This window comes from Callospermophilus lateralis, chromosome 1 (assembly GCF_048772815.1).
Source record: "Callospermophilus lateralis isolate mCalLat2 chromosome 1, mCalLat2.hap1, whole genome shotgun sequence".
In the NCBI taxonomy this organism is placed as follows: Eukaryota; Metazoa; Chordata; class Mammalia; order Rodentia; family Sciuridae; genus Callospermophilus; species Callospermophilus lateralis.
Window position 1 is genome coordinate 8,545,009 of NC_135305.1, and position 25,875 is coordinate 8,570,883.

Here is a 25,875-nt window from a genome sequence, read left to right on the forward strand (position 1 = left end):
CAGTGGTTTCTTGAAGGTCTGTGATTTCTTGTAGCCTTTCCCAGTCCCTAATTGTGGGTGATACTTGGAATTAGCTCAGAGATGTAGCATTTAGAACATTCCATCTTGATGAATGTTTTTATTCCAAGTTGAATCTAATGGTTGAACCTGAGCAGAGGGCAATGCAGACAGCTGTTAGGTGAGAGAAACAATGACCAGCTCAGCTAGCGTCCCTTATCCACAGCCACTGCCCCTTCCAGACCTGAAACTCCTACAGACTTCAGAGAAGAGGGAGTTTGAAGAGCAGAGACCACACCATCTTCGTCTCCATTCCACCTGGGAACAGGAGAGGGGACATATGCAGGTCTAGGGCCATTCCCAGTGTTGAATAGGAAAGAACAAGACAGTCCCAGGGTCAAGGGTAGATTCACCTAAATGTTTTCTGCCTCTTCTGATTCTAGACCACTCTATGTTAGTGGAGAGGACACAGAACAACTGTGGGTTGGAGTGAAAGGCAAAAAGGTGAGGCTAACTGTGGGTCTGTCACCAGCCTGGTGGTGCAGCCCTGTCTCTGTTTCTCTTCTAGGGACCATAATTCAGGGAGGACAAGGACCACGCCCCAGTTACCTGATACCACAGATGTCTGTTAAACATTGATCACTGGGTAGATAGGTGACCCTGGGTGGCTGGGCCTGGGGACAGCACCTGACCCCTGGTCTTGTTTGCCTGCTTCTTTTCCTGCAGCATCTTTGGTCAACTTATAATCCATGTGAAATGGCCTGTAACACGTTAGGTGCTCTCGTGACATTTATAAAATGGTCATCACTGGCTGAGCCATCTGGGTACATGTGTCTCTGGGTGAGTGTGCAAGCTTTGGGGACCCCAACTCTGAGTTCCATTAGAACTTCTGTTCTCAGAGGAATAGTGCTCTCTGAATGACTCAGGTGGCTGAACCCGCATAGACTTTATGGCCACCAGGCTGTGTGAGCCGCCTAACTCCAGCTTGTATCACATGCAAGAGACCTGCCGAATGTCATCTGGACGCGATTTCTCATGCCTTGGGGTATTCCCCACTTATCTGGAGTCCTGAGTTCAGCATAGCCCATTTTGGGGACCATGTGGCAGAAAACCCCCAGCCCATCACTGTGGATCAACATGCCAGCCTCTGGCCAACTCCTATGCCATGTGACAAGAACAACCAAGGATGCAGACTACAGGTGCCCATCTGAAGACTGATTAGCCCCACGCTGGGCTAGACTACGTGGAGGACTTTGATTTAATATTTAGTTATTTTTAAGAGAGGCCAGAGGTGGGCTACCCTCAAGTGAAAGCAGACAAATCCATCTCTTGAGCCCATCTCCTGCCTTCACCTGGGTCAGGGGGCTTTGCATCCAAAGACCAGCAAAAGGAAACTTGGCCTGCATAGCTAAGAAGGACTTGGCTCAATCCTTTTTAGGACAGAATAAACTTTGCACAGGGGAACGGGGGCTCTTTCCACATCTGGATCAGCTGGCCTTGAGAATGCAAAACGAAGAAAAAGAGGTCAGTCTCAATCTAGGCATTTCTTCTTGTTGCCACTGCACTGTCCAGCGGCAAAGGTGGCTTGAAGGGCTGCCTTTCCCTTCTTTGGAGGCAAGGGCAGGACTTTGAGTTTTCTTGCTCTCCTTGCGAGGATCACTAGGGAGCTCCTACAAACCAGTGCCTAGGAGATGGGTGTAAGGAGGAGGGGCAGGCTGGGGTGGGGGACAGGGAGAATAGCCTGGCTCTGCCCTGAACATCCGAGTCATGTTCTCAAGTCACCAGGCCTCCTTGGACTCCAGTTTCCTCACCTGTAAAGTGAGGAGGTTAGACCAGATCATATTTAAAGTTTCTTTGAAAATGCAGCTGCAGACCTCAGGAGTAGTATTATCCCAGGTTCCTGGGGTTTTGAGCAGGATCTTCTTGTGCTAAAAACCAGCTGTAGGAGGCCCCACAAGTCTGCAGTTCTCCCAGTTTCGGTCTTGAGGCCAAGACCACATAGCAACTGTCATCTTTGCTACATGAACCTAAATATCTCAGCAAATCTGGCTCCTGACATTTGGCTGTTAAGGAAATACTTATATACAGGTCAGGCAAGTGAGGGATTCTCACGCAGGGAGGGGGCCTTAGAGAGATCTAGTTTATCACCTTTTCATAAATGTAGGGGAGAGAGAGGAGTCCCTGGGAGAATTGGTGACCCAATCAGGATCCCATGCTAGAAACGGTGACATTGGCCTTGACTCAATATTAAAATTGATGCTCTTTTCCACAAAGGTGTAAACCTCAAGAAATAGAGGATTTAGGAGACAGACAGATCTTTCTTGGCTCTACATGTGCATAATTTCTCCTTTAGAGATGCTGGAAGCCTTCATGTATGGCTTGATAAGCAATTTTAAAATGAGAGGTATTATAAAAATACCCATTACCATTGTCACTATGCCATCCTTATTATGGTAATGTGATAAGTAAAATATAGTTGGCTGTAAGGCCGAGTGCAATTGGAATCCTGCCGTATTGGTGTAATTAAAAGAATTAGTGACTCCATTAGGTGCTTCATGGTATATATATATAAAAATTCCTCGAAATAGTAGAAAGAAAAAAATTTGCTTTCACACATTGATCTACTTTTTCTAGTCTGATACGCCACCTACTGGAAAAAACACCAAATATGATTTCAAGTGTATTATTTAAAAAAAAAATCAAGAAAACTGATTTTTATATCAATAACTCCCTGAGTTTTTATAAACACCCGTGACTGGGTACAGAAATTCCCATTCCTGAACTGGTGCAGCTTTTCTTTAATAGAATTGATTTCAGAGATGTTTGCAGCAGGAGTGGCTACGACATTATGTTGTCATTGTTTCAAAGAATGACAGAAAAAACTCAGAAAAAACTCAGCAGTCTTAGGTTTGCGTCTTTGACTTCAAGTTTCCTTTTTAGCAATAGATACGGTATGAGGACAGTTCATGGTTGTGATATACTCTATATTTAAAATCACAGTAATAACCATCACCCGTGGTCTGCATAGGTATCGGGAGCTTTAGGTAATAATGTACATAATAAGCATCAGTGGATTAGTTAGGGTACATGTTCCTTGATGACCTCAAGGTAATGACATTTTAGGAATAAAGGAAAGCATACATGTGGGAAATGGGAGAAAGAAAACAAGAAGAGGGATGAAAAAAATAGTTGGAGCGCTCTTGAAAACAGCTGCTAATAATGAATGTTGCTCACGTTGCTCATGTTACGGCTCAATCTTTATGAATTAGATGAAAAGAATACAGAAGTTTGAGTGAGAAGGATTTTGAGAAGCGGAACTTGACAGAACCGCCGAGGCCTCCTCTGTTACTGTGGTTTTTCCAGCACCTGCTTCCAGGACTTGTAGCAGTGGGGATCCTGTGAGTTCTGAGGAGCCTCATGCAAGGGAGTTTAACAAGGCTGTCAATAAAAAGGAAGCCACCAGCGGGGGAGCTTCGTCTGTTAGTCTGCTGTGGGCCAGTGTGTTGCTGCTGGGTTGTTTACCTGCCCAGGTTGGGACTGGCCCTTGTGGAAGCAGGTGACTACTCTAATGTCAAATGCTTAATGCAGGCCCTCGCTGTGACTGGCCAGATCCTCATCTGAAGAGGCGCTCCTCACAGGAGGAGATACTTATTAAATCCAGAGGAGCAAGCAGGCTATTGTGTCAACTGGGGGCATCTCTGGGCACATTATTATGGTTAGGACACCCCTCCAGGAGTATACCTGCCCCCAGGCCACCAGTGCACAGGTGAGTGATTATCACAGGGTAACCTGGCTACTGAGAGGGTGCAGACTGCAAGGGCTGACCACACCTCCTGCTCAATAGACGTTCAATAAACCACTCAACTCCTGATAGGTCCTAGTGCACACCTGGATCTTCTTGTGATTTTGCTGACCAGTCACCCTGTGAACTGGGACCAGAGTTAAGCTGACCATATGCAAGAGAAGATAGACTGAGCTGCATTCAAGGTGCTTAGATTCTTGCTTGGGAAATATGACTTAGGAAACAATTAGGAAATAATGTTATATAATATTATATAAAAATCAAATATAGCTGGGCAGGATGGTGCACCCCTGTAATCCCAGCTGCTTGGGAGGCTGAGGCAGGAGGATCATGAGTTCAAAGCCAACCTCAGCAACTTAGTGAGGCTCTAAGCAATTTAGGGAGTCTCTGTCTCAAAAAATAAAAAAAGGGCTTGGGATGTGGCTCAGTGGTTAAGAGCCCCTGGATTCAATCCTTGGCACACTACTCCCCCCCAAAAAAGAAAATCAAATATAAAATAATAAAATGTTACACAAAATTCCAAAATGTATGATATGTAGAATCACTTCCATCATTATTCAGCACTTAGATTGGCGGAGTGGAGACACTCTGAAGTGGAACACATAGACCTATTCTCTCCCAAGTAATGGAGTGCTGTCTCATCAGTCCTCAGGCTGTGCTTTGGAAAGGAGTGGTGGAAGATGACAGAAGGTAAATGGGAGATAGACGGCGGAGAACTTGGGGAGCCAGACTGCAGAGTCTGGGTTTGGTTCCTAAGGGGGTAGGGTTTCAGGTTTTTTAAACCTATTTATCTATCCCTCTATCTACTTATCTATCATTTATCTTTATCTATCATCTATTTCGTATTATATTCCTATCTGTCTCTCCATCTATATCTCTCCATTATTGATCCTCTAGCTACCTATTTATCATCCATCTACCTATTACCTATCTCTCTACCTGTTGCCTATCTATGGTCTATTATCTATTATATTCTGATCTCTCTCTCTCTACCTACCATCTCTCCGTCATTGATCATCTACCTACTTATCATCCATCTACTCATTATCTACCTGTTTATTGTGTATCTGTCATCTGTCATACTGGTGCAGTGTCTCCCCAGATTTATATTGTCATTTGTAACTACAACTTCTCTACGAAGATGTCAAATCCAAGGTTTGTGTTTGCTGAGCACCCAGTCCTAAATGTTGACAACCTGCTTTGGGAAGGGTCCACTTGTTGTACCTAACAGTGGAGAGACCTGGAGAAGGGTGAGGAAGGAGGTGGGAACCCAGGAGAAGGAACTGAGAGAAGGCAGCAAGCCCCAGCACCGCGGGGTGAAGGGTTGTGGGAAATCTCTCTAGAGGAAAGGACAGAAGAACTGAGGAACACTGGCACGTGGCATTCAGCCATGCTACCACGCGGTGCATGCCCTGGGGTGCTAGTGCTGAGTTTCACTTGGTAACTTAGACGGTGCTATTTCATCTTGGCTGGAAATGCTGTGGATCATGAGACACCCACAGTGGAGCCTAGAAACTGAAAGGAGTTCTGGGGAGGGCGTAGCTCTCACCCAGATGGGAAAGGCTGGGGAAGACTGTGGCTCAAGGTCATCTGAGAAGGTTCCAGGACCTCTCCCCAAGGAAATGAGAACTCTCCTGAGAAAAGGAAAATCCTAAGGGCTGAGAAGAACTGGGCACAGAGAGAAGGGAGATTATGGGCCAGAAAGTAGGAAGAGACTGACAGTTTCCAGACTGGATGTCTGTTTAACCACGGGGCTGCTGACCCAGAAGGGCACAGGCGTGCCTGGGGGGATGTGTATCACAGACGGGGAGCACAGTGCTGGGGAGCACGGTGCTGTGGAGCACCTTGATGATCTGATCCCAAGAAGCAGAGCAGATGGATCCTACCTATCTCTGCTGTCCCTGTGTTGGAGGTTATGATGGATAAATGGGGCTGGGTTGACACCATGGCTGGGGACCTGCAGCGTGTGGGAGGACATTCATGTAGAAGATGGGATTAAAGCTGCCATCAGGACCACCAAGGCCTGAGGCTGCTGCTTAGGATGGGACATGCCCAGGGACGTGAAGCCTGCAGGGGCCACCATTAGTCTACTCTAGGTTAAGAGAGAGCCAGCTAGAGTGGTTATGGCCAACTGAGGAGAAAGGCCACCTTGGCACGTGAGAAGGTGCCCGTTTTTTTTTTTTCTCCCTCTCTTCACCAAACATGTGCTTGGAGCATTGGGCTCGGAGCCTGATTTCAGGGAAGGGAAACTGAGTGTCACTGTGTGGCCAAAGATTCGATCCACAAGCTATGGCTAGAACCCCTGAGAGAGCTCTGGACACCAGAGCTCAGGCTAACAACCCTGGTTTGTGGTGCTGGGCACATTGTGGGCACCTCGGGGTTCAGAGAGGCAGGTGGTGGGGGAGGGATGCCCTGAGGACAAGGGAGATTTGCCTCTGGGACGCTCCCGAATCTCACCCTGTGACTCTCCCTTTGGTCGGTCCTTAGTGTAGCCTAATACGATCATGACCATCAGTTCTTCCCTAAGTTCTGAAATTCGCTCTAGCAAACTGTTGGACATGAGAGATATGGAAATCCAGGGAGCCATGAGCGACGGTGGCCCAAAGGCCCCCAGGCTTGAAGCTGTGCCTGAAGTGAGGGACGCTTGTGTCCTTAAGCAGTGAAGTTTGGTCTAACTCCAGGCGGCAGGTTCTGGAAGTCTTTGCAGAGGGTGAGTTAAGAAGAAAGGGTTAAAAAATAAATGCGAATATATGTGAGCTGTGGCTGAAATGTATAAGTTGAGAGTCGATAGAATCTTCACGGGGCTGGGTTTGGGCTTAAAAGAAGCTTGGTGTACCCGCTGGGGTCATGGCAGGAAAGAGCTCGCCCAAGCACTGCTAAGGAGAAGAGAGGTCTAGGGAGAGTGGGGGCCTTTGGGGACCTCAGCAATGCTAGCACCAGGGACCGGCCTTGGTAGGAGGGCATCGCTATCCCTAAGCCTAGAAGAGCAGGAAATGGGCCTGTAACATGGGGCTGGGGCAGAGGGGTCAGCGGATGGAGCGGTGACTGTGGCCAGAGGGACAGAGCCAGGTCAGGCAGGAGAACTGGGGACCATGCAGACCCTGATCTCTCTTACCTCTCATTCTCGTTTTCCTGGCAGAGTCTCATGGACGACAGCCAAGGGTCAGAAAGCTAAGCTGGCCACCTCTGGGGCCCAGTGCGGGATGACTGGCACCCTCTGGGCAGGAGAAATGCCACGTGGAAAGAAAACTATAGTGATATCACAGGCTCATTTATTTATTCAATAAACCTTCATTAAGTGCCTGTGGTAAGCCTTTCAGTGTTCTGGGTACTTGGAAACACAAGGGTGAGCAAAAGTCCCAGATCCGAGCCCTCATGTGGCTTCCTTCCTAGAATGGGTGGCACTGAAGAAACCTCAGGCGATGTACCATGTTAGGAGGTGGGAAATGCTGGGTCTTTCCCCTCCAATTAGAGCAAAGTCAGAGGGATCTGGTGTGAGGAGGAGGATCCGACTTCAATCTTCAATAAGACCATCAGGGCGGCTCACTGAGAAGAGGGGATTTGAGCAAAGGCTTTTGGGATGTGAGGAGTTAGCCCTGGAGACACCCAGGAAGGAATGGAAAAGGCCACTTAGTGTAAATCCAGGGGTGGGAGACTCCCTGGCACGAAGCCTGTGAGGCTGCTGGGGAGTGAACAGAGGGAGGGCCGTGGAGCTGAGCGCAGAGGGCAGACCCGGCTCATTCCTGTGGATCTTGCAGGCCATGGCAAAGACCCTGGCTTTTCCTCAGAGAAATGAGGACCATGGGAAGTTCCGAGTGGAGAAACCACAAGATCTGATGCCCGTCTTAACAGATGGGGAAGAGGGGGTGTAGAGATGCGCCCCTAGGGGCCAGGTAAGAAGCCTGAGCCCAGCAGGGAGAGGCCTGCTGTGTGATGGAGGCCCAGGCCCATGCAGAGCTGTGGAAGTGCCCAGAGTGACAGGGATCTGGGTGTTTTCAGGCAGAGGAAACACGATCTTCTAACAGACTGGATGGGAAAGAAGGGACCAAGGAGGTAGAAAGAAATAAGAAGCAGCCCTGAAAGTCCAGGCAGCACCGGTACCAGGTATTGCATGAGCCTGTAAATGAGCCAGTTGAGTGGGTTGTGGATTGCTGATGATCTTGGTGAGAGAGCCACCTGGGCAGTGGAGGACAGAGGCCCAGTGGGGAGTGGGCATAAAAGGAAGTGGGGGAAAGACTCAAGTGCTTGCATCTGGCAAAGGGATGGTCTCCGGAATACACAAAGAGCGCCACAACTTAATAATGAGAAGGCAGACAGTTGATGAGAGGAAAAGGGGCAAAGACTTGAACAGATACTTTACCAAAGAAGATTTACCAGTGAGAAATGAACATGTCAAAAGCTGATCAACTGGCTGTCAGGGAAAGGAAAAGCCAAGCCAAAATGAGATGCCATAACAAAAAGTTTTTAAAAAATGACAATATCAATGGGTGTAGGGGCGCATGACTGTAATCCTAGAGGTTTGGGAGGCTGAGGCAAGAGGATCATGAGTTCCAAGCCAGCCTCAGCAATTTAGCAAGGTCTTAGGCAACTCAGCGAGACCCTGTCTCTAAATAAAATATAAAAACGGGCTGGAGGTGTGGTTCAGTGATTAAGTGCCCCTTGGTTCAATCCTCAGTTACAAAAAAAGAAAAAAAGACAATATCAAGTGTTGGTCGATACGTGGAGCAACTGGAATCCTCCTGCTTTGCTGGAGGGGATATAAAATAAAAACTAGTTTTTTTTTTTTTAACAAAGTTAAAGATATACTTACCAAGCAACCCATCAATTCCATTCACAGATACTTAAAAGAAATTTTAAAAAGTCCATAATATACACAGGTATGCAAGTGCTCACAACAGGTTATTCATAATATTCTCAAACTGGAAAATGTGCATCTATCCATCGAGAAACGGATGCAGAATCAGATAGTCATACAGTTTATAAACGCAATGCTACCCAGAAGTTCTAAACAACTGCAGTTACACAGGACAAGGATGAACCTTGGCATCGTCATGCAGAGTGCCAGGAGCCAGAGAAAGACCACATGTCAATGATTCCATTTATATGAAGTATGGGACAGGTAAAGCTCATCTGTGGATCTGTAGAAATAGAAATGTGCTCAGTGTGTGTTTGGGGGGAAGGGCTGGGTGGGTGGACAGGAAAGGGCCTGGGGACACCCTCTGGGTTGACCCTGGTGGTGGTTATGTGTGTATGTCTACTAGCACTCATCAATCTGTGCACCTGAAGTGTGTGCGTTTCATGGCATGCAATGTACACTTCCTTAAAGTGGATTGAAAAAAGTAGTAGAATGGCAAAAGCTGCACTGAAGCAGCACAGATGAAAGCATAACTACTTCCAGGAGTTAGATTGCAAAGAATGATGCTGGGGATTGAACCCAGGGCCTCATGCATGCCAGGCAAGCACTCTACCAACTGAGCTATATCCCCAGCCTAAAGAAACTTCTTAAGTGGGGAAAGTGGGATGAGGAGAAGGCCTGGTTTTAGGGTGAGTGGAACCTCCCCTTATTTGCCTGCCAGTGGAGGTGAGGACAGAGAACGCTGTACCCGTGTCCTCGAGGGAGTGAGCAGGTTTAATGGGAGAGTGGAAACTTAGTTTCCTTATGTTCTTTCCCAAGAGTGAATGCATTACATTTTACAATCAGAAAAATACCATAAATGATATAAAAAGAATAGCATTTCCCATATTTGGTCATGTAAACACGGAATGACTGATGCGGTGGGACTGATGGCCAGTAAGGACCCGTCTGATTCTACAATTTTTCTAAGTACACATTCTGACTGAAGTTGACCACTGACGTAGTAGTTCTCAAGGAAGAACTTGAGGAGGTTTGTGATGATCATCTTGGTTTTCATGAACAGGGAGGGAGGTAGGAAAGGATATTATAATAAAAAAAATACTCAGAAACGGAGGCATCAAGAGGTTTGTGTCAAATCTAAATCCACGGAGTCAGTGGTTGATATCCGGTTTAACACATATCACTGTGTGCTCACTGTGATTGGAAAGAACATGGCTGATTCCCTGGGACTCTACCTTTCCCCTTCACCAATGTCTTAACTTGTGTTTGTTTTGCTTAAAGACAAGACACCACTCTCTCCCACTGTCACCCCCTAACATGTGGAGATAATGGTTTTCCTAAGTCAAAGGCATTCACTGATCAATAGTCAAAAGTTTGTTCCCAGTGTGTCCAACAGGCTAAGATAAGGGCTCTGGGGTCTAAACCTCTTTAATGAAATGGCATTTCCCTCTTTATTGGCTGGTCTTCGGGTTTACTGGTCTGCTCAACTTGTGATTGTGGGATGATTCTCATTTTAATGAATTTGAGTTTGTTTCCTTAATGGTTTTTCAATAATGCTGAAGATGCCCTGAGATCTTTTGTAATCACCCACAGTAAAGGGAGAAAAAGACTACTAATAAAAAGGAACTTCATCCTAACTGGTTAAAAAGGTTACATTTCTATTGATTCAAACTGTGATACAGGCAAAGTCCTTTATGCTAAAAAGGTGGCTCAGCAAACACTGTTCTTCTGAGTGCCGCGGCTCACCTCCTCTTCCCCATCTGTTAAGATGGGCATCCGATCTTGTGATTTCTCCACTCGGAACTTCCCCTGGTCCTCATTTCTCTGAGGAAAAGCCAGGGTCTTTGCAAGGCCTGCAAGACCCACAGGAACGAGCCACGTTACTCTGCCCATAGGTTTTGGCAGCAATAACAACATTCAGGATGGAGTCTCAAAACTGGCATTATCAGAGGACTGATAACCACACCCTCGATTCTATTCCAGGTGAAAGAGCAGAAAGGTGAGTCAGGACGGCTGTTTATATAACACTTTAGGATACGGGGATTATAAATGCCACAGGTCTGCGCTCCACTTGATGATCTGCTCTGCCGGCTCTAGAACGCAGTAGAGCTCGGCTCCCTGGGGCGACTGAGGTTTTAACACTGGGTTTGGAGCTCATTCCAAGAAGTGGCTGTGGGGAGGGCTGGGGAATTTAGTAGAGGCGTGGAGGAATGGAAAACAGGGAAAGCCAGGTGAAGTGAGGAAAGAAGGGCACTGTGTCCTGACGCAGCCCTGTGTGAGGGGCACTGCGTGTGTCGGATGCGTGTGCATGTGTATGTGTGTGTGTGTGTGTGTACTTTAAAGCTGTAGCAAAATGGGCTGACGTTAATCCTTAGCCTCGGCTTATTAGATTTGGCTTTGGATGCCATTGTGTGTTCAAATCTACTCTAGCAGAGGTGCAGCATGTGCAGGTCCTGAATCTCATGAGTGACCCTAGATCCACTCTGTGCCTTGGACCAAACCCAGCTCTACTTCAACCCCTTTTCTAGAGAAGGTCTCCTTCCTGACATTCTGCAGGGCTCCCTCGGCAAACTTGGGAAGAAAGAACACACTGCTGAGGCTGGGTTGGGGCTCAGTGGTAGAGCGCATGCTTGGGGTACTGGGTTCCAACCTCAGCACCACATTAAAAAGTAAATAAATAAAATAAAGGTCCATCTACAACAAAAAATTAAAAACATATGCTGCTGAAAGTATTTGTGGGAAACAGAAAAAGTGCAGAGAATATTTCAGAAGAAAAACATCTCCTCCTCCTCCTCCTCCACATTATCAACATTTTCCATTTCTTGAAGGTCAACTCCTGTCACATCCCACCCGAGGAACTTAACACATATCATTTCAATCAATCCACACACAACTCTGGGTACGTATTCTTGTTTGCTCAATTTTACAGTTGAGGAAGCTCAGCTTGCATTGTCTAAGCTGCTGGGTGACACAGCTCGGAGGTCAGTGAGCTCGAAGAGGCCAAGCTTCCCCATCAGTAGCTCCTACCCAGTCCCCTGGCAGAGCCAGGCTGGCACCATGCCCTCTGCCAGGCCAGGGGTAGCTCTGGGAATGGGTGGGGAACAGGGGCACCCAGTGTGTTCTCTGTTGTCCTCCTCTTCTCCATGTTCAATGCACTTCCTTTTATCCACTTTCTGAGTTGTGTGACCCCGTTCCCTGTGTGTCTACCTCTGGTAGCTGGACAGATTTTCAGAGATGGCCTGAAAGTTAGACTTCAGAAACCCACCAACTACTTCGTCACTACCCCCACTGTGCATTTGTGGGGTACAGCAGGGGATGAAGCACACAGTGCTGATAGAAGCCTTGGGGTTCATAACCCTGACATTAACACCATTTTCTCAGGGGACTGGGAGCCAGGCTGCTGGAGGGAGCTGATTTCCACTGTTTGTATCACTTCTGCTGTGGCCTGAGGTGACAATATCAGGAGGGATGCTTAAACACAGTGGCAGTCATTTGCTCAATTGTTTCCTTTATTATCTTAATTCCACTTCCTTTTTGATGTTGTTCTTTTATCTCTTCCTTTGAGCTACCAGCCCAGACCCTCTCTTCTACCCATAAAGGCTTTTTTCTATTGCCACTCCCTCCAACATTTGCATTGTATTTCCTCATCTTAATATGAGAGAAGAGGTCATTATAATTTAGTTCACTCAGCAATGACTATAGAAGAATGTAAATCAAATCTACCCCAGAAAGCAGAAGGGATCTCTGCACTCTCAGATAGTTCAAGCTCATAGTGTGCACAGAACATATTCATTTATAGGATTACTCAACAAACACTTCTTTAAAAGAATTTGTTTTTGTAGTTATAGATGGAAAATATGCCTTTATTTTATTTATTTTCATGTGGTGCTGAGGATCGAACCCAGGGCCTCACACGTGCTAGGCAAGAGCTCTACCACTGAGCTACAGCTCCCGGCCCCTAATAAACACTTCTCAAGGTTCTCCTGTGTGCCCAGGGCTTGGGGATAGAGCAGCATAAAAATCCCTGGCTGTACCCTTTGAACACAACAGTGAGCTCCCATTTATATTCGCAATACCATGTCCCAGCGCCATCGTGGTATTTCACATTAGATGCAAATGACCCAGGCCATAACCCATGGCTCTGAATTTGATGAGCGTTAATAGGAAAAAACCCACCCCTGAGGTGGTCTCTCACAAGGCTCTTTCCCCTCCCCAAGCTCACTGGTTATGGCCAATGACCACCAGAGGGCGTCTTAACACTAGCTCAGGCCCCACTCCAGGCCGCTGTCCATCAAAATCCTCACCTTCAATACCAGAGCTGACTTCTCCTTCCTCCCAGAGGAGGGGCAGCGAGCAACCCTTCAGAACCTTGGACCACATGTTGAGATACATTTACTTTTCAGAGAGAAGATAAATTTATGTGAGATAGGAACCTGCTTTCAGGTAACTGTGCATAAGAAACAACCCACTCTGCCTATTGTACTAAAAAATAGCTTGGAGAATTACAGTCTTTGAGAGTGATTTTAGTGCACTGCAGATGGATATAACAATATAATGCCTCACAGATTGGACTTTAGTTTTCATGCTAGACAAAATAGAAATCCAGCAGGCTTATCTTCTTTCTTGAGAGATGATTTATGTACTTAATGTGCTTGGGGAGAACAAATGAACTCCCCACCTTGCAGCTCATAAGCTTTGGCTGTGTTCTGGAGAAGGAAAGAGAACTGACACCTCAGACCTTAAACTGGATCCGAAATTGCACTGCAGCTGCCTTCCCACTGAGCTGTAAGAAATGTAGAGCGAAGCAGACACATTTTTCTGGAGTGCAGGAATGGAGGTCCTGTCTAGCCCTGGAGTGCATAATTCATTTGCAGATGAAATTGCTTTAGAAAAGAAATGAGAAACTTGCAAGTGTTGACATATTCATTATGAGTCTTTTTCTGTTTCAGATCAGATGGGTTTGATGGGTTCCAACTTATTTTTTTCTTATGTTCGCTTGTATAATTTTTATGAATTACAAAAGAACCAAATGCTGAATCCCATAGTAAAAGATAAGTAAGAGAACAGGGTCCTCCCGGCCCCCAGGGAAGACCTTAAAGGTGCAGCTCAAATGCCTCTGTGGGTCTTCTTGGATCCCTGGCTTCCCCCTGCCGTGATCTATCCCTCTTTTTGTGCTTCCCCAGCATGAGCTTCTGCTTGGGTTGGCACTGAGTTCCCATCTGTACAATCGATGTCTGTTCCCTGGCCTGGGCTCATGGAGGGAACAGTCACACTGTGCGCTGTGCCTAGGCTGAGTGCTGAGCACATGCTTAAAGGCCTGCAAATCAGTGGAGGGGGAACTTTGTCCTGAAGACCCTGTAGATAATGACCTGTTGGTCGTTCTCTTAGTTCTTGCTTTTAAGAAAGAGAAAGGAATTGGGAAGAAAGGAAACTAATATTTTGTTGGGTCACAGGCCATCCTAGATGTTTCGTATTTTCAGTTAATGCACACAAACCACATTAAAACAAGTGGCCTTGTTCCTATTTTATCAATAAGGAAATAGATTTCGGTAACCTGCTGGAGATCACAGAGCTATTAAGTGGAAGAGCCTGATAATAAGGACTCCTTAATATTTATGTCTTAATAACTACTTCTAAATTCAGCAGTCGCAACCCATGGGGGTCTCTGCTTAGCCTGAGATCATTCTCGAAGGGCCATTTTGCTTTATGTGCTCTGGTCTTATTTCCAGCTCAAATTGCTAATATTCTCTTCTGCTATGTCCCCTTTCTATTATTTACACATTGAAAGGGAGACTAACTTTGAAGTCTCTTGTTGAGAATTAGGTGGAACATGTTTCTTTTATCTGAAGAAAGGCACATCAAGCGTGCACACATCTTTTCTCCCCTCTGAGCAGAAACTCTTGAGGGTGAAGGATATATTTTGTTCATCCTGTCACCCCTTTGCCCCACCGACTCACCACTTTCCACTCCGAGTCTCTCCTCTGGTGGATGCTCAGCACATATTTGTTCTCAGGTCTATTTCAATTCAAGTTGACTCATTTTATTTGTACTCCACATAGGTTAGTGGCCTTGGGAATGGTATTGGTGACCACCTGATGTTACCCAAGTCAGGTTTAAAAACTGGTTGCTGCTTGGAACTTTCCCAGCATGCAATGAATGGATGGGTGGTAACAGGGGTAAGAGCTAATGTCAGTTAGACGTCACCGTGGTAAATTCTTAGTGAAACTCTCAGGTGGTTTTAAGTAGAAAGAAAATGCATTGTTAATAGAATAGCGCGCAACCATCTTGAGAATGTCTCATCTTCATAAATAGGATCTTCCCCAGATACCTCCACTGCACCCCTGGACTATTCTTGCCTACTGGCTGCCCACACATCTAGGGGCAGATGTGGCCAGGGGAAAAGCTGCCGCTGGTTTGAAGGAAGGTCATGGAGCAGAATCTGGGTACCTTGCTTCCTCCTTCTAGACACACTTCACACGTAGTCCTGCTTTTTGCTTGTACCAAATAATAATAAAAAAAAATTGCTGAACTACCCTTCCCAGGGCCAAGAACCCATAGTCCATCCTAATACCAGAGTGGACATTACAAAAGCTAATGAGATAATGAGGTTTTTGATGGGTGTCTCAATTTCAAATAGGCTTTTATGGATACACAGAAATATGGAAGGAAAAATGAATGCAGGCCAAATCAATGGGAAGTCTCTAACATATGTAGTTCCCCTCTCTTTTGTTCCCAGATATCTTCTATAGAATTGAGCCACTGTAAGGACACAGGAAACTAATAAAATACTGACCTATGCTCTCCAAAGAATTAAACATGTCTGTCTTCCATTCAAGTGTAAGGTTAGCAGGACTCTCTGAGCCACCAGGAGAGCGTGGGAGTGGGCAGGAAGGGAAAAGGGAATTCTAATGGCCCCTCGTCATTCTGGCCATCATCTCCCTCTGCCAAACATGCCTGTAGTGCACAGCCACGGCTGTGAGTTCACCAGCAAGAGCAGATGAAAGCTAAATTAGCCAAAGGGAAGAAGCTACAGTAAATGTAATTTCAAGAGCAAGACTCTGGGCAAGCTAGGTCAACTTTCTTTATTTGTTCTGACAACCCTAAAAGGATTTAATGCTTCCAAACAGTGTTATTTTCTTTAATAAAGACTGGAACGACCTCTGGTATTAAAATTTTCAGGAGTGTTTACATCTATATGCTTTTTGGTAGTGTCTTTATTGGCAGAGAGTTCAAGGGTGATAAAGGCACATGGTTTTAAATGCTTAATCGGAGCTTTGGTGTCTGATTTCAGTCTGGTTACTCAGAAAAGAAGCATGGCAAAAGAGAAGACGGGAGGTGGTGTTCATGTTTAGAGAACTGACCTAGAGCTTTATTGGTGTGTGATATTGTGTGCTGAAATGACACCGACCTTCAAGTTAGACCTCTTAGTTTTCTTTCACTTTGAAAGTTAGGATTTTATGACCCCAGAGAGGCATATTAGGTCATTTCCTTTAATGATTGTGTTTCCCCTAATTACATTAATTATTTTTTCTAAAGAGACTATTGTGCAATTTGGTATGTTGAAAATGAGTGTAATTTTTCATAAATCATAGTAGGTTGCTATTATGATACTATTAGTATGTTACCATTGATGATCTCTTCCTGGGTATAATTTAAAAATTGAACTTTGTCATAGATATGTATGTGTAGGAAGAAACAGTGCCTGTAGGGTTCAGTATTGTGTGATTTCAGGCATCCACTGAGCGTCCTAGAATACTCCCCCTGTCCATAGCAGGTACCACTATATGCAATAAAGCATTTTATAACTGTTATCTCATGTCACCCGTCAGACTAAGTGCCTATGACCTGCAGCTTAGGGCAGGTGCTTTAAAAGGGATGGAATGGTCATAGGTGTTAGTTGCTCTTTGCTTCCTACCTCAAGGAGGAGAGGGATGCAGGAATGAATTGGTCAGTTTCCAAATATCAATGAATGAGAATAGAGCAAGCCCAGGAATATGCAACCTTCCACCAGAAAGAAAGAGATGGAACTGCTAAAAGCTTTGAGCAACAAAGTTGCAATCAGATTTCTCAGTTCAGCAGACTGACTTAGCCCATGATTAAAGGCCACACTGAGGGTCTTCCCACTTGACTCTTTCATGTCAGGTGGTCTCAAGGTAGCTGCCATTACCTTGGGAGAGAGGCATGGGCACCTGGAGGTGAAATAATTAGGTGGGTCTAAGATTCAAGTCTCGGAGAGAGCTTGGGGTGCAGTTATAGGCACAGGAAATTGACTGGAAGCACAGAGTTCGGAAGCCAGGTCAGGTATGGAGGGATTGTATTTGCAAAGAAACCACAGGACTGGTCTACTTTATAAATACCTGTACCTGCAGGAGCGGGAACCTACAGCTGCACAGCCACAGGAATGCACTGTCCCCAGTACTCGATTCAAAGGTGGCCATGGCAGACCACAGACAAGAAAGAGCTTCGTGGAGGACTGAGCCATGCAGGGCCATGAGAACAATGGAAAAGGTGATCCAATCAGGAGACTCCTCCTCCTACCAAGGGTGGAGGTGGGGGACTGATGGCTGTGGTCATCAGAGTAGCTACCCAGTATGCTTTCATCACTACTGGAGACTTTCGGCATCTAGAAGCATGACTGATATGAGATAGACTTACTGGGTAAGCCACAGAAAACTTGGGATTAATTTGTTGCAGCAACTGGTGATATCCTAACATTTGCATCTTTCTCTCTATCCCTAGCATGTATCCTCTACCTGTTGCTAGACATTCATATTCAACATGTAGTACAGATGGTAACTGATACAACTATTTTTGTACAATTTGGTTGAAATTCTGACTAATGGCAGGTAGGAAATTAACATCTTTATTTTGAGAAATAGAATTCAGTAATTTTTTTTTGGGGGGGGAGGAATTTGTTTTGAAAACTCCCATTAAATATAATGTCATGTCCTTTGTGGTAAAGAACCTGGGGACCTAATCACCATTTGTTCCCGAAGACCGAGAATTATCGAAGAAAGGTCTTATTTTGCTTGCAGGAAATCTGTTAACGTCTCCTTGGCAAGGATAGGGTGGCTCTCCAGTTAGACAAAAGCCAAAATGACACATCCTTCCCATCTGTTCCAGTGATTTTTAGAGAATATGGATTCTGAGTAACGGTGCCAGAGACTGTATCCCTGAACTCTCTGCTGTCTCAATTACATCAAAACTCAAAAATATGTGAGAGTTATGGATAGAGAACTTCAGTTTACTCATTTGGGTTTCCTAGCTAGTTTTATCCTGGGACCAGGCTGGATGTCAGCAAGCTGCTTCCTCTCCACTCCCTTCCCTTCACTTGCCGGTCATTCCGTCCCGCCCCGCTCCCTGCAGGGGCGTTGGGCAGAATTCCATTTTGAAGTCATGCTTGCCTTTCCCAGGGGGATGCGGTCACCTTTGCTGCAGTGACGCAGAAGGCACCGCTCCCGCTTTTCCCAGAGCCCACCACATAACAGGAGGACAGAGGACCTTCGACTGTCCCTGCATCTTAAACAACAACAACAACAACAACAACAAAAAACAAAACCCAAACAAACAAAAGCCCTGAAGAAATTCATCAAAATATCAAAATTTGTAATATTTGGGTGATGGGTACATATATATGTGTATTATTATTATTATTTTTGCTTTTAAATGTTTTGACAGACCTTGTTCAACTCTGCTTCGGCTCCGCACTGCACCCTGACCTTGGGTAGGTTACCTCCCAGTTCCTGGGTGTTAGTTTCAATGTCTCTAAGACTGGGATAATAATGGCACACAGTTCATAAGGTCTGTGCGAGGACTGAATATGAAAATGAGTGTCACGTCGTGCCTAGAACACAGGGACACTCCATCCAGGTAGCAGCTGCCATGTATGTGATGTTGTATTCGTGGACCATGCGCTGGGCCGTTCTCTATGTCAGAAAATGTGATCCATGGCATTGAAAAGGAGGATAGAGGAGGAAAAGCTCCGATGCTGTACAGGAAGTGGCTCCTTTCATCCTCTGGCTCTGGAGAAGCTCGGAGCCACCAGGCGCGTGGGTCGGACACTGTGTTGAATAAGGCTGCTCTGCTTCCCCGTGTCTGGGGGCTGTGCGTTCCACGACGGACTTTATTTCCCTGTGTCGTCCTCTGGGCTTCCTGCCAACCTCCTTGGATCCCATGACAAGGTATTTGGGAGGAAAGAAAGGAACGAGGGAGGAAACAGGGTGGACAGCAGGAAGGATGGCCACACAAGACTTGGACGTTGTGGCGGTGAAGCTCGGTTGACCCCATTTCTCAGGGCACACAGGACTCCTCCGGTGCCCTCTGCCAGCTGGAGTTTATGTTTTGACTGGCATCGAGCCCTAAGCCATTATCCTGGCCACTTGGCGGTCCTGGTGGGTTCTCATTCATTTTGGTGTCTGATAACTGCGAGTGCCCGTTCTTCATTATCGGTGTGGAGATTGGGTGCTTTATTTTTTGGCAGCAAATGTTTCATCCAAGGTCAATTTCCCTCAAGTGCTCAGCACCGTTTCGGACCGTGTGTGCGCAGGGAATGCAAATTAATTTGATGTTAGCTTTAGCCAAACCCAGCTAGGAAGGTAAACCTGAATTTAAAAACACCATAAACACTGATAAACATCATGTAAATTGTATGATGTTTGAGCGTGTATAAATGTGTGAAAGTTGACCTGAATCCCCAAGGCATCTCTCACAGCACTTCCAAGCTCAGCGCTGATTTATTTCTGTTCTTTAATTGTAAAAGTCTTAATTTGAAGTGACTGTCTTGGCCGTTCTATTTTATGGAAGAGGGGGCTATCAGAAGTAGTTGAGGATGTATGTATGTTTCATGTTTTTGTTCTCTTATAAAAATGCAACACGTGTTTATCATGAAAAATGAGGAAATGCAGGAAACTTTGGAGGAAATAGAACCATCCATAATCCCTTCACCCAGGGATAATCACTGCTAATGTTTTATTATCTCTCTTCCCACACAGTGTTAAGGTTGTAGAAATTCTCAAGGTAGATTTATAGATTGTTGTAAGGAAAATATTAGAGTGTATTTTTTGCAGGTGTAAAGGTACCTTTAGAATGACTTCCGGCTCCCCAGACCTCCTGCCCGAAAGGAAGTGGGTCACGGGGAGTTCTGGGACCCACTTTTCCATGAGAAGTCCTGTCTTTTCCTTGTCCACCACCTTCTACCTTTTTTCCTTCATCCTTCAGGAGAGGACAGGCTGCAGCGATGAGCCTGGGCTGGTGGGAAGAGGCTGGGCTGGATAGGCCAGAGCTCCTCAGGCTGAAAGTCTTCCCCCGCAGCTCAGGCAGCTCTTGGAACACATCTGGGGACCTCAAGTGATCGCATCACGACTACAAGATGTGGGATGCAGGGCTGTTCAGCTCTTGGGGTGCATGTCCGACAGCAGAAATCCTTCTTGTTGTGTGGATGGAGTTCCTGGCCTATTTTCCCCCCTTCAGAGGGACCCATCCAGACTCCCTGCACCCAGCAAGGCTCCTCCTTTTCACTCCTTTCTGTTCTCCGAGGTGAGTCCCCAGCGGCCCACTCTGACCATAGGAATAGACTAGGAGCTGTGCATCCCCAGCTGGGTGAGCACATGACCCAGTGGGGCCCATTAGAGATCTTCTGGGAGTTTAAACTGAGAATCAAGAACATGGGGCCCTTTCTTCTGGTTGTCAAACTGGGAAGACAGGAGCCTATGAATCCAGCGACTATGACCCATGATATGTGCAAGATGGAGCCTGCAGTAAGAAGTAGTCAACCCCGGCTTCAGAGAGAGACGAGGGAGACCGGGAAAGCTGGAGTGGTGGGCGGGTGGGGCGGGGAGAGGCCGGCCCAGTGGTATTCTAGTCCAGTTGTGATCCAGGTTCCCTGAATTCTCTTCCCCAAGAGTTGGTTTTCTGTTCCTTAAATTATATAATTCTCCCCAATAAATTAGTTCTGATTTTTTGGGGGTGTCATTTGTTGCCCCAAACACCCCAACATTAGGGCCAGACTCCCCTCTCCTTCTAGTTCCCCAGGTTCTCTGCAGTTGTCTGACTTCTGGGACGTGGAGACCCCGGGCCTTCTGTGCCTCACAAGCCCCAGGTCTTCAACCAGCCACCCCTCCCCTTTCTCAGATGGGTCTCCAGGGCCCTGTGGCAGGGTGAGGGTGGACCCTACTCAACCCCGTGGCTGTGGGGTCTCCTCTATTTTCCTGTCTTTAATGCTAATTGTTTAGCTCTTTTTAACTTCCAGTATTATTTTGTAAGGGGAAATGTCAAGATAAATCACTTTTTAAAGAAGAGGTAGCAGATTGGGTGTTTAAGAAAATGTCCAAGGGCCACTGAACACGTCCATCTAGTGGAATAAGGCCACCCGGCTCCTGGACTCGCTGGTGTTTTAGAATGGACTTGAGCCGTGGTAAGAGAATGGGCGCAATATGCTCAGGCAAGAGTCTGCAGCTCCTCAGATGCGCTGGGTGCTGTGCTGGCCCAGGGAACTGGCAGGTCACCGGGAGAGAACCGTGTCTGTGTCTTATTTGATAGATGGCACAACAAGCTGTAGGAACGTGCTGTCATTTTCCCAGGGAAGACCTCTCCTTAAAGTGCCCTCTGGCATTCACTGCTCAAGGCCACACGTGGACTCCACATCAAGTTTTGAATGTGACAGCCACCAGCACGCAGGACAGACAGGGCTGTGCCTTTCTCTGCAACCCGAACTTCCCCCAGCCACCCACCGAATCCAAATGAGGTCTGGGTGCTGCCAAGCCACTGCCAAATGACACTCCACTTCACTGACAAAGCAGCACCCCGCTGCTGTTCCGTCCCGACAGGGATCTATTTTGAACTCCTCCTAGAGAATGCCGAGGCAGCTCCCATCCTTGGTCTCTTGGCTCCGTTCCCAGGGAGACCTCCCCAGGTGATGATTCACGCTGTCTCCCAGGTGGGCTTTTCATTGTGAAAATTGGTGGTGAGGGTGGGGGCAACAAAGTGTGTCACAATCCAACTGTCCCTTTGTGCTGAAAGCCTATAGCCCGAGTCTGAGGTTCTGGGGAGACTGGGTTTTGAGGATTTTTAAGACAAAACCTCCACAGAGAAAAAAATAGTTATCTATATTATGTTAGTTGTGAAAGAAGCAGGTCAGACAAGCCAAATAACCTTTGCTGGAAACATGATAAGGTTCAGGCAGGCGAGAGTGTGGCCAGGAGATGATGTGGTAGCGCGGAACCGCAGCCTGATAGGCACCAAGGTGAGAGGGAGGGCTGACGCGGGAAAGCCACAGAGTGTCCAGACGGGACCTTTAGTCTACTTCTCCCTAAACCTATGTGCTACCATCCACGTTGCCAGTGCCTTTCCGGTAAGAATTACAGTCAGATCTTTATATCCCAGGGGTTCTGTGGTCTCAGATTCAACCAACGGCGGGTCAAAAATATTTAAAAATAAAATTGCATCTGTGCTGAACACGTCATTCATTTTTTTTTTGGGTATTTTTTTCCTTTTCATTAATTCCTTAACAACGTACTACAACAACTATTTACAGAGCGCTTACGTTGTATGAGGTATTATAAGTCACTGGGTGTGACTTAAAGTACGTAGGAGGATGTGTTTAGGTTATTTACATATACTGTGCCATTTTAATTTTATTTTGGTATTAGGGATTGACTCCAGGGGCGTTATACCATTGAGCTACCTGAATTCCTTTTAATTTTTTATTTTGAGGAAGGGTCTTGCTAAGTGGTTGAGGGTTTTGCTAAGCAGCTGAGGCTGGCCTTGAACTTGTGTTCCCTTTTTCTGAGCCTCCCAAATCATTTGGATTACAGGCATGTACCCCTGGTACCTGGTCAATACTCTGCCATTTTATATAAAGGACTTGAGCATTCTCAGATTTTGGTATCCATGGGGGAGGGGAACTAATGCCCCATGAATACCAGGGGACAACAGTATATCTTTTTTACTTAAACCATTTGTAATAAAATTATGATAAACTGTTTCTTCTACCTCCCTGACCCCTCAAAAGAAAGCCAACAGCCAAGTATTACAGGCCCTAGGGACACATTATATTATTATCATGTATATAATTTACATGAACACATGTAAGTACCTTGAGAATTATGGTCTTCTCATGACGGGTGATGTTGACACTGTGGGGTTGTCCGTTGGCCATGTTCCTGTGGTCTACATCAATATTGTACGGCTCTCTGGTGCCTCCCAGGTTGTACCGAATCTGCAAATTTCCTATTTGAGAAGAAGGACAGAAATGTGGTAACTTTTTTGCTCTGTTTCATTTCAATATCCCTTTCCCCACTCCTGCAACTTAGACTTCAGTTAAATTCTGCTCCTTTCTTTGGGGCCTATTGACACCATTCCAGTTTTAAATCTGGATTCTCTACTCAGATGGCTGCTGATACACAGGGTTGACAGCACCAGGCTCACAGGTATTGACAACCTGCCCCCGATGAACCTCAGTGACCATTATCACAAAGTTGATGCAGCAAGTAGTATAAATGCTCTAAGCTGGAAATGAAGAATGAGAACATGTACAACATAGGACTGTGGAGATGCCTGCAGGCCCCCCAAAATACTGTGTCAAATAAAAGATAAACACAGTGCACAGGGAAGGTGTCATGCCACCAGTGAAGTGTGACATTCTGCATGTAAGAGAATCTCAAGCATCCAATATTAAAAATAAACATAATTTGCAAAAGATAAATACATGGGATTTTGGGTGGCCTCATTGCTGCCAAGAAAGCAAAATAATGAATTTTCTTCTGGGTTAGAGATTAACCAAATGCAAATTAAAGGAAAGGATGGGCATCCCATCCTTTTTGGCACCTCAGGACCCCCAAGTTCCCTCCATGATATTTCACTTGGCCCCTCTACATTTCTGTTTTTCTCCTTGCTTCTTCTCAACAATGACAAGTGATCTTTGAAAAGGTTAATATGACATCCTAGATCTTGCTTTTAGCTAATTTGCATAGCAAGCATGGCTTTTATTTCTTATTTATGATCTTAAAATATATCAATTTGTTTATGTCATTTTTACCCAAATTGGAATTTTCATGCTGTTAGTAGCATTTGACATCTGAGCGCTTAAAAATGGAGTCGGCAATGCAGCGAGGCTTTGACCAACTGGAAGCACCTACTGGGTTTGCAGTTGCCTCTTTCATTTTCTTTCTAGAGGCATAAAACTCATAATCTGATTTTCTTTTCTTTTTTTTTTTGGTACCAGGGATTGAACTCTGGGGTGCTTAACCACTGAGCCCCAGTCCAAGCCCTTTTGTCATTTTTAAATTTCAAGACAGGGTCTTGCCAAGTTGCTTAGGGCCTTGCTAAATTGCTGAAGCTGGCTTTGAACTTGTCATCCTCCTGCCCCAGCTACCCGAGCCTCTGGGATTACAGATGTGTGCCACTGCACCTGGCTGAGACTTTGATTTTTAGATTACAAAACAAAACATGATAATCAACAGGGAGAAAGTAAACAAAAAGGAGAAAAGAATATCATCACCCACGACCCTACCATGGAGCAATACCGACTGCACCTTGGCAGACGCTGGACTGCACATGTACACACGTAAATAAATGCAGTGCTTTCTAAAATGCTGCCCTTCCTTTTTGGGGGCTTCAAGCATTACACATACCATTTAAAATGTAGCACCATGTTCCTGGAGTTGAACGGAACATTTGTTAGGGTTATCAAGAATTAATTGCACTTGGTGTTTTTGCTTTCTGAATGAAATTCGATAAAACTTCACTATTTCTGAGTTTTATGTTAGCATCTTATCTTGGATTTCTTTGCTTATAGCATTTCTGCCAAGCATGGCTGACTTTCTTCTCTAAGATATCAAATTCGCCCCTTCTTTTCCACATTGCTCCTTTCCAGCAGATGTGGGCTCTCTGTGTCCAGCACCATCTCTATTTACCAAAGCCTCCAGTCACACATATCTTCTGGCTCCACTGAGGTCCCTCTTGCTGAGCCCAGGCTGTCTTCTCATTATTTTGGCTCCGATGTCTTCTTGTTGGCACCTCAGACATAGCACCCACAACGTAAGACGGACCCATTCCCAGAAGTGCCCCGGCGCAGTCGTGCATTTTGATGGACGGCCACCTTGTGCTTCCAGACCCCCTTTTCCTACATCACGTGTCTGATCTTTCAGCAAATCCTGGCTTGATCTTTGTACCATGCGTCTTGCTCCCCTCTTGCTTCTGCTTTTACTCCAACCTCCCCGATCCAATCTGGCCTTTGCCCCTCATACACCCTTTCCCCTGGTGGTCAGGGTGACCCTCTGCTGAGAATCCTCCAGTGGCTTCCATCTCACTCAGAGTAGAAATCCAAGTCCTTGTGGTGACTTACCAGCGCCCACTGGAGCCTCCTCCACCATCTCTGACCTGATTTCTGATTTTTCTCCTCCTTGCTCAGGCCTCTCCAGTTCACAATGTCCTCCTTGCTGTCTCCCTAGAAGCCTGGCAAATGCTACCTTGGGACCTTTGCCCTTGCCTCTGTCTAGGATGCTCGCCACCCAATATCAGCATGGCTGACTTCTCACTCCTTCAGAGATTTGCTCTTATGTCATCTTCTCAGTGATGACTTCTGTGGAAGTGGAAGTTACCCACTCCTTTTCCTTAACCAGTCCTCCCCTTTCTGCCTTATATTTCCCCCATAACAGTTCTTACCGTACAACACACTAAAGATTAATTAATTTGCTTATCCATCTTCTTTTCAAAGGTAAACTCCATGAAAGCAAGAATTCTTTTTATATTCTTTATTTCATTATGCCCAGTATTCTTCTAATACATGGCTGCACCAGTTCACCTTTCATTTATTCATTTCTGCAGAATGCGTTTATTTCGTGCTGTACAAGGCACAGTTTTTCCGTGCCTGATCCACGGTAGGTACTTTATAAGTATATGTTGAATCAGTTTATGAATGGATCTTCTTTCCCAATGTTTTCATGCAAAGCACAGAGAAGTCTTTTCAAAAATGCATAAGTATTTCACGGGTTCATTTAAAGCCCTTCAAAGTCTTCCAGTTGCTCTTAGGATGAAGATGTACATTCTTAATCCAGCTCCTCATGCCCTGTCTGATTTGCTTGCTCATTTATTTTCAAATCATGCCACTCTCCCTCTTGCTTTGTATACCAAGCTGCCTTGGAATTCTATTCCCTAGAAAATTCCAGTCTCTTCCTACCTCAGGGCCTCAGAAGGTGCTGCTCCCTCTTTCTGCCTGGATCCT

The 25,875-nt window shown here is 45.8% G+C and overlaps 1 protein-coding gene and 1 non-coding gene across 2 annotated transcripts in view; both read right to left on the reverse strand.

Annotated features, from left to right (window-relative positions):
- Positions 1 to 25,875, reverse strand: part of Cntnap2 (contactin associated protein 2) — a 1,322,317-nt gene that overhangs the window by 118,500 nt on the left and 1,177,942 nt on the right. The window contains exon 20 of the mRNA XM_076852920.2: positions 22,747 to 22,880. Within this exon, the coding sequence (XP_076709035.2) occupies positions 22,747 to 22,880 (134 nt within the window). The remainder of the gene's footprint in view (positions 1 to 22,746; positions 22,881 to 25,875) is intronic.
- Trnaa-ggc (transfer RNA alanine (anticodon GGC)) lies at positions 9,212 to 9,285 on the reverse strand. Its single transcript has one exon. It is a non-coding gene; the product is annotated as a tRNA-Ala (tRNA).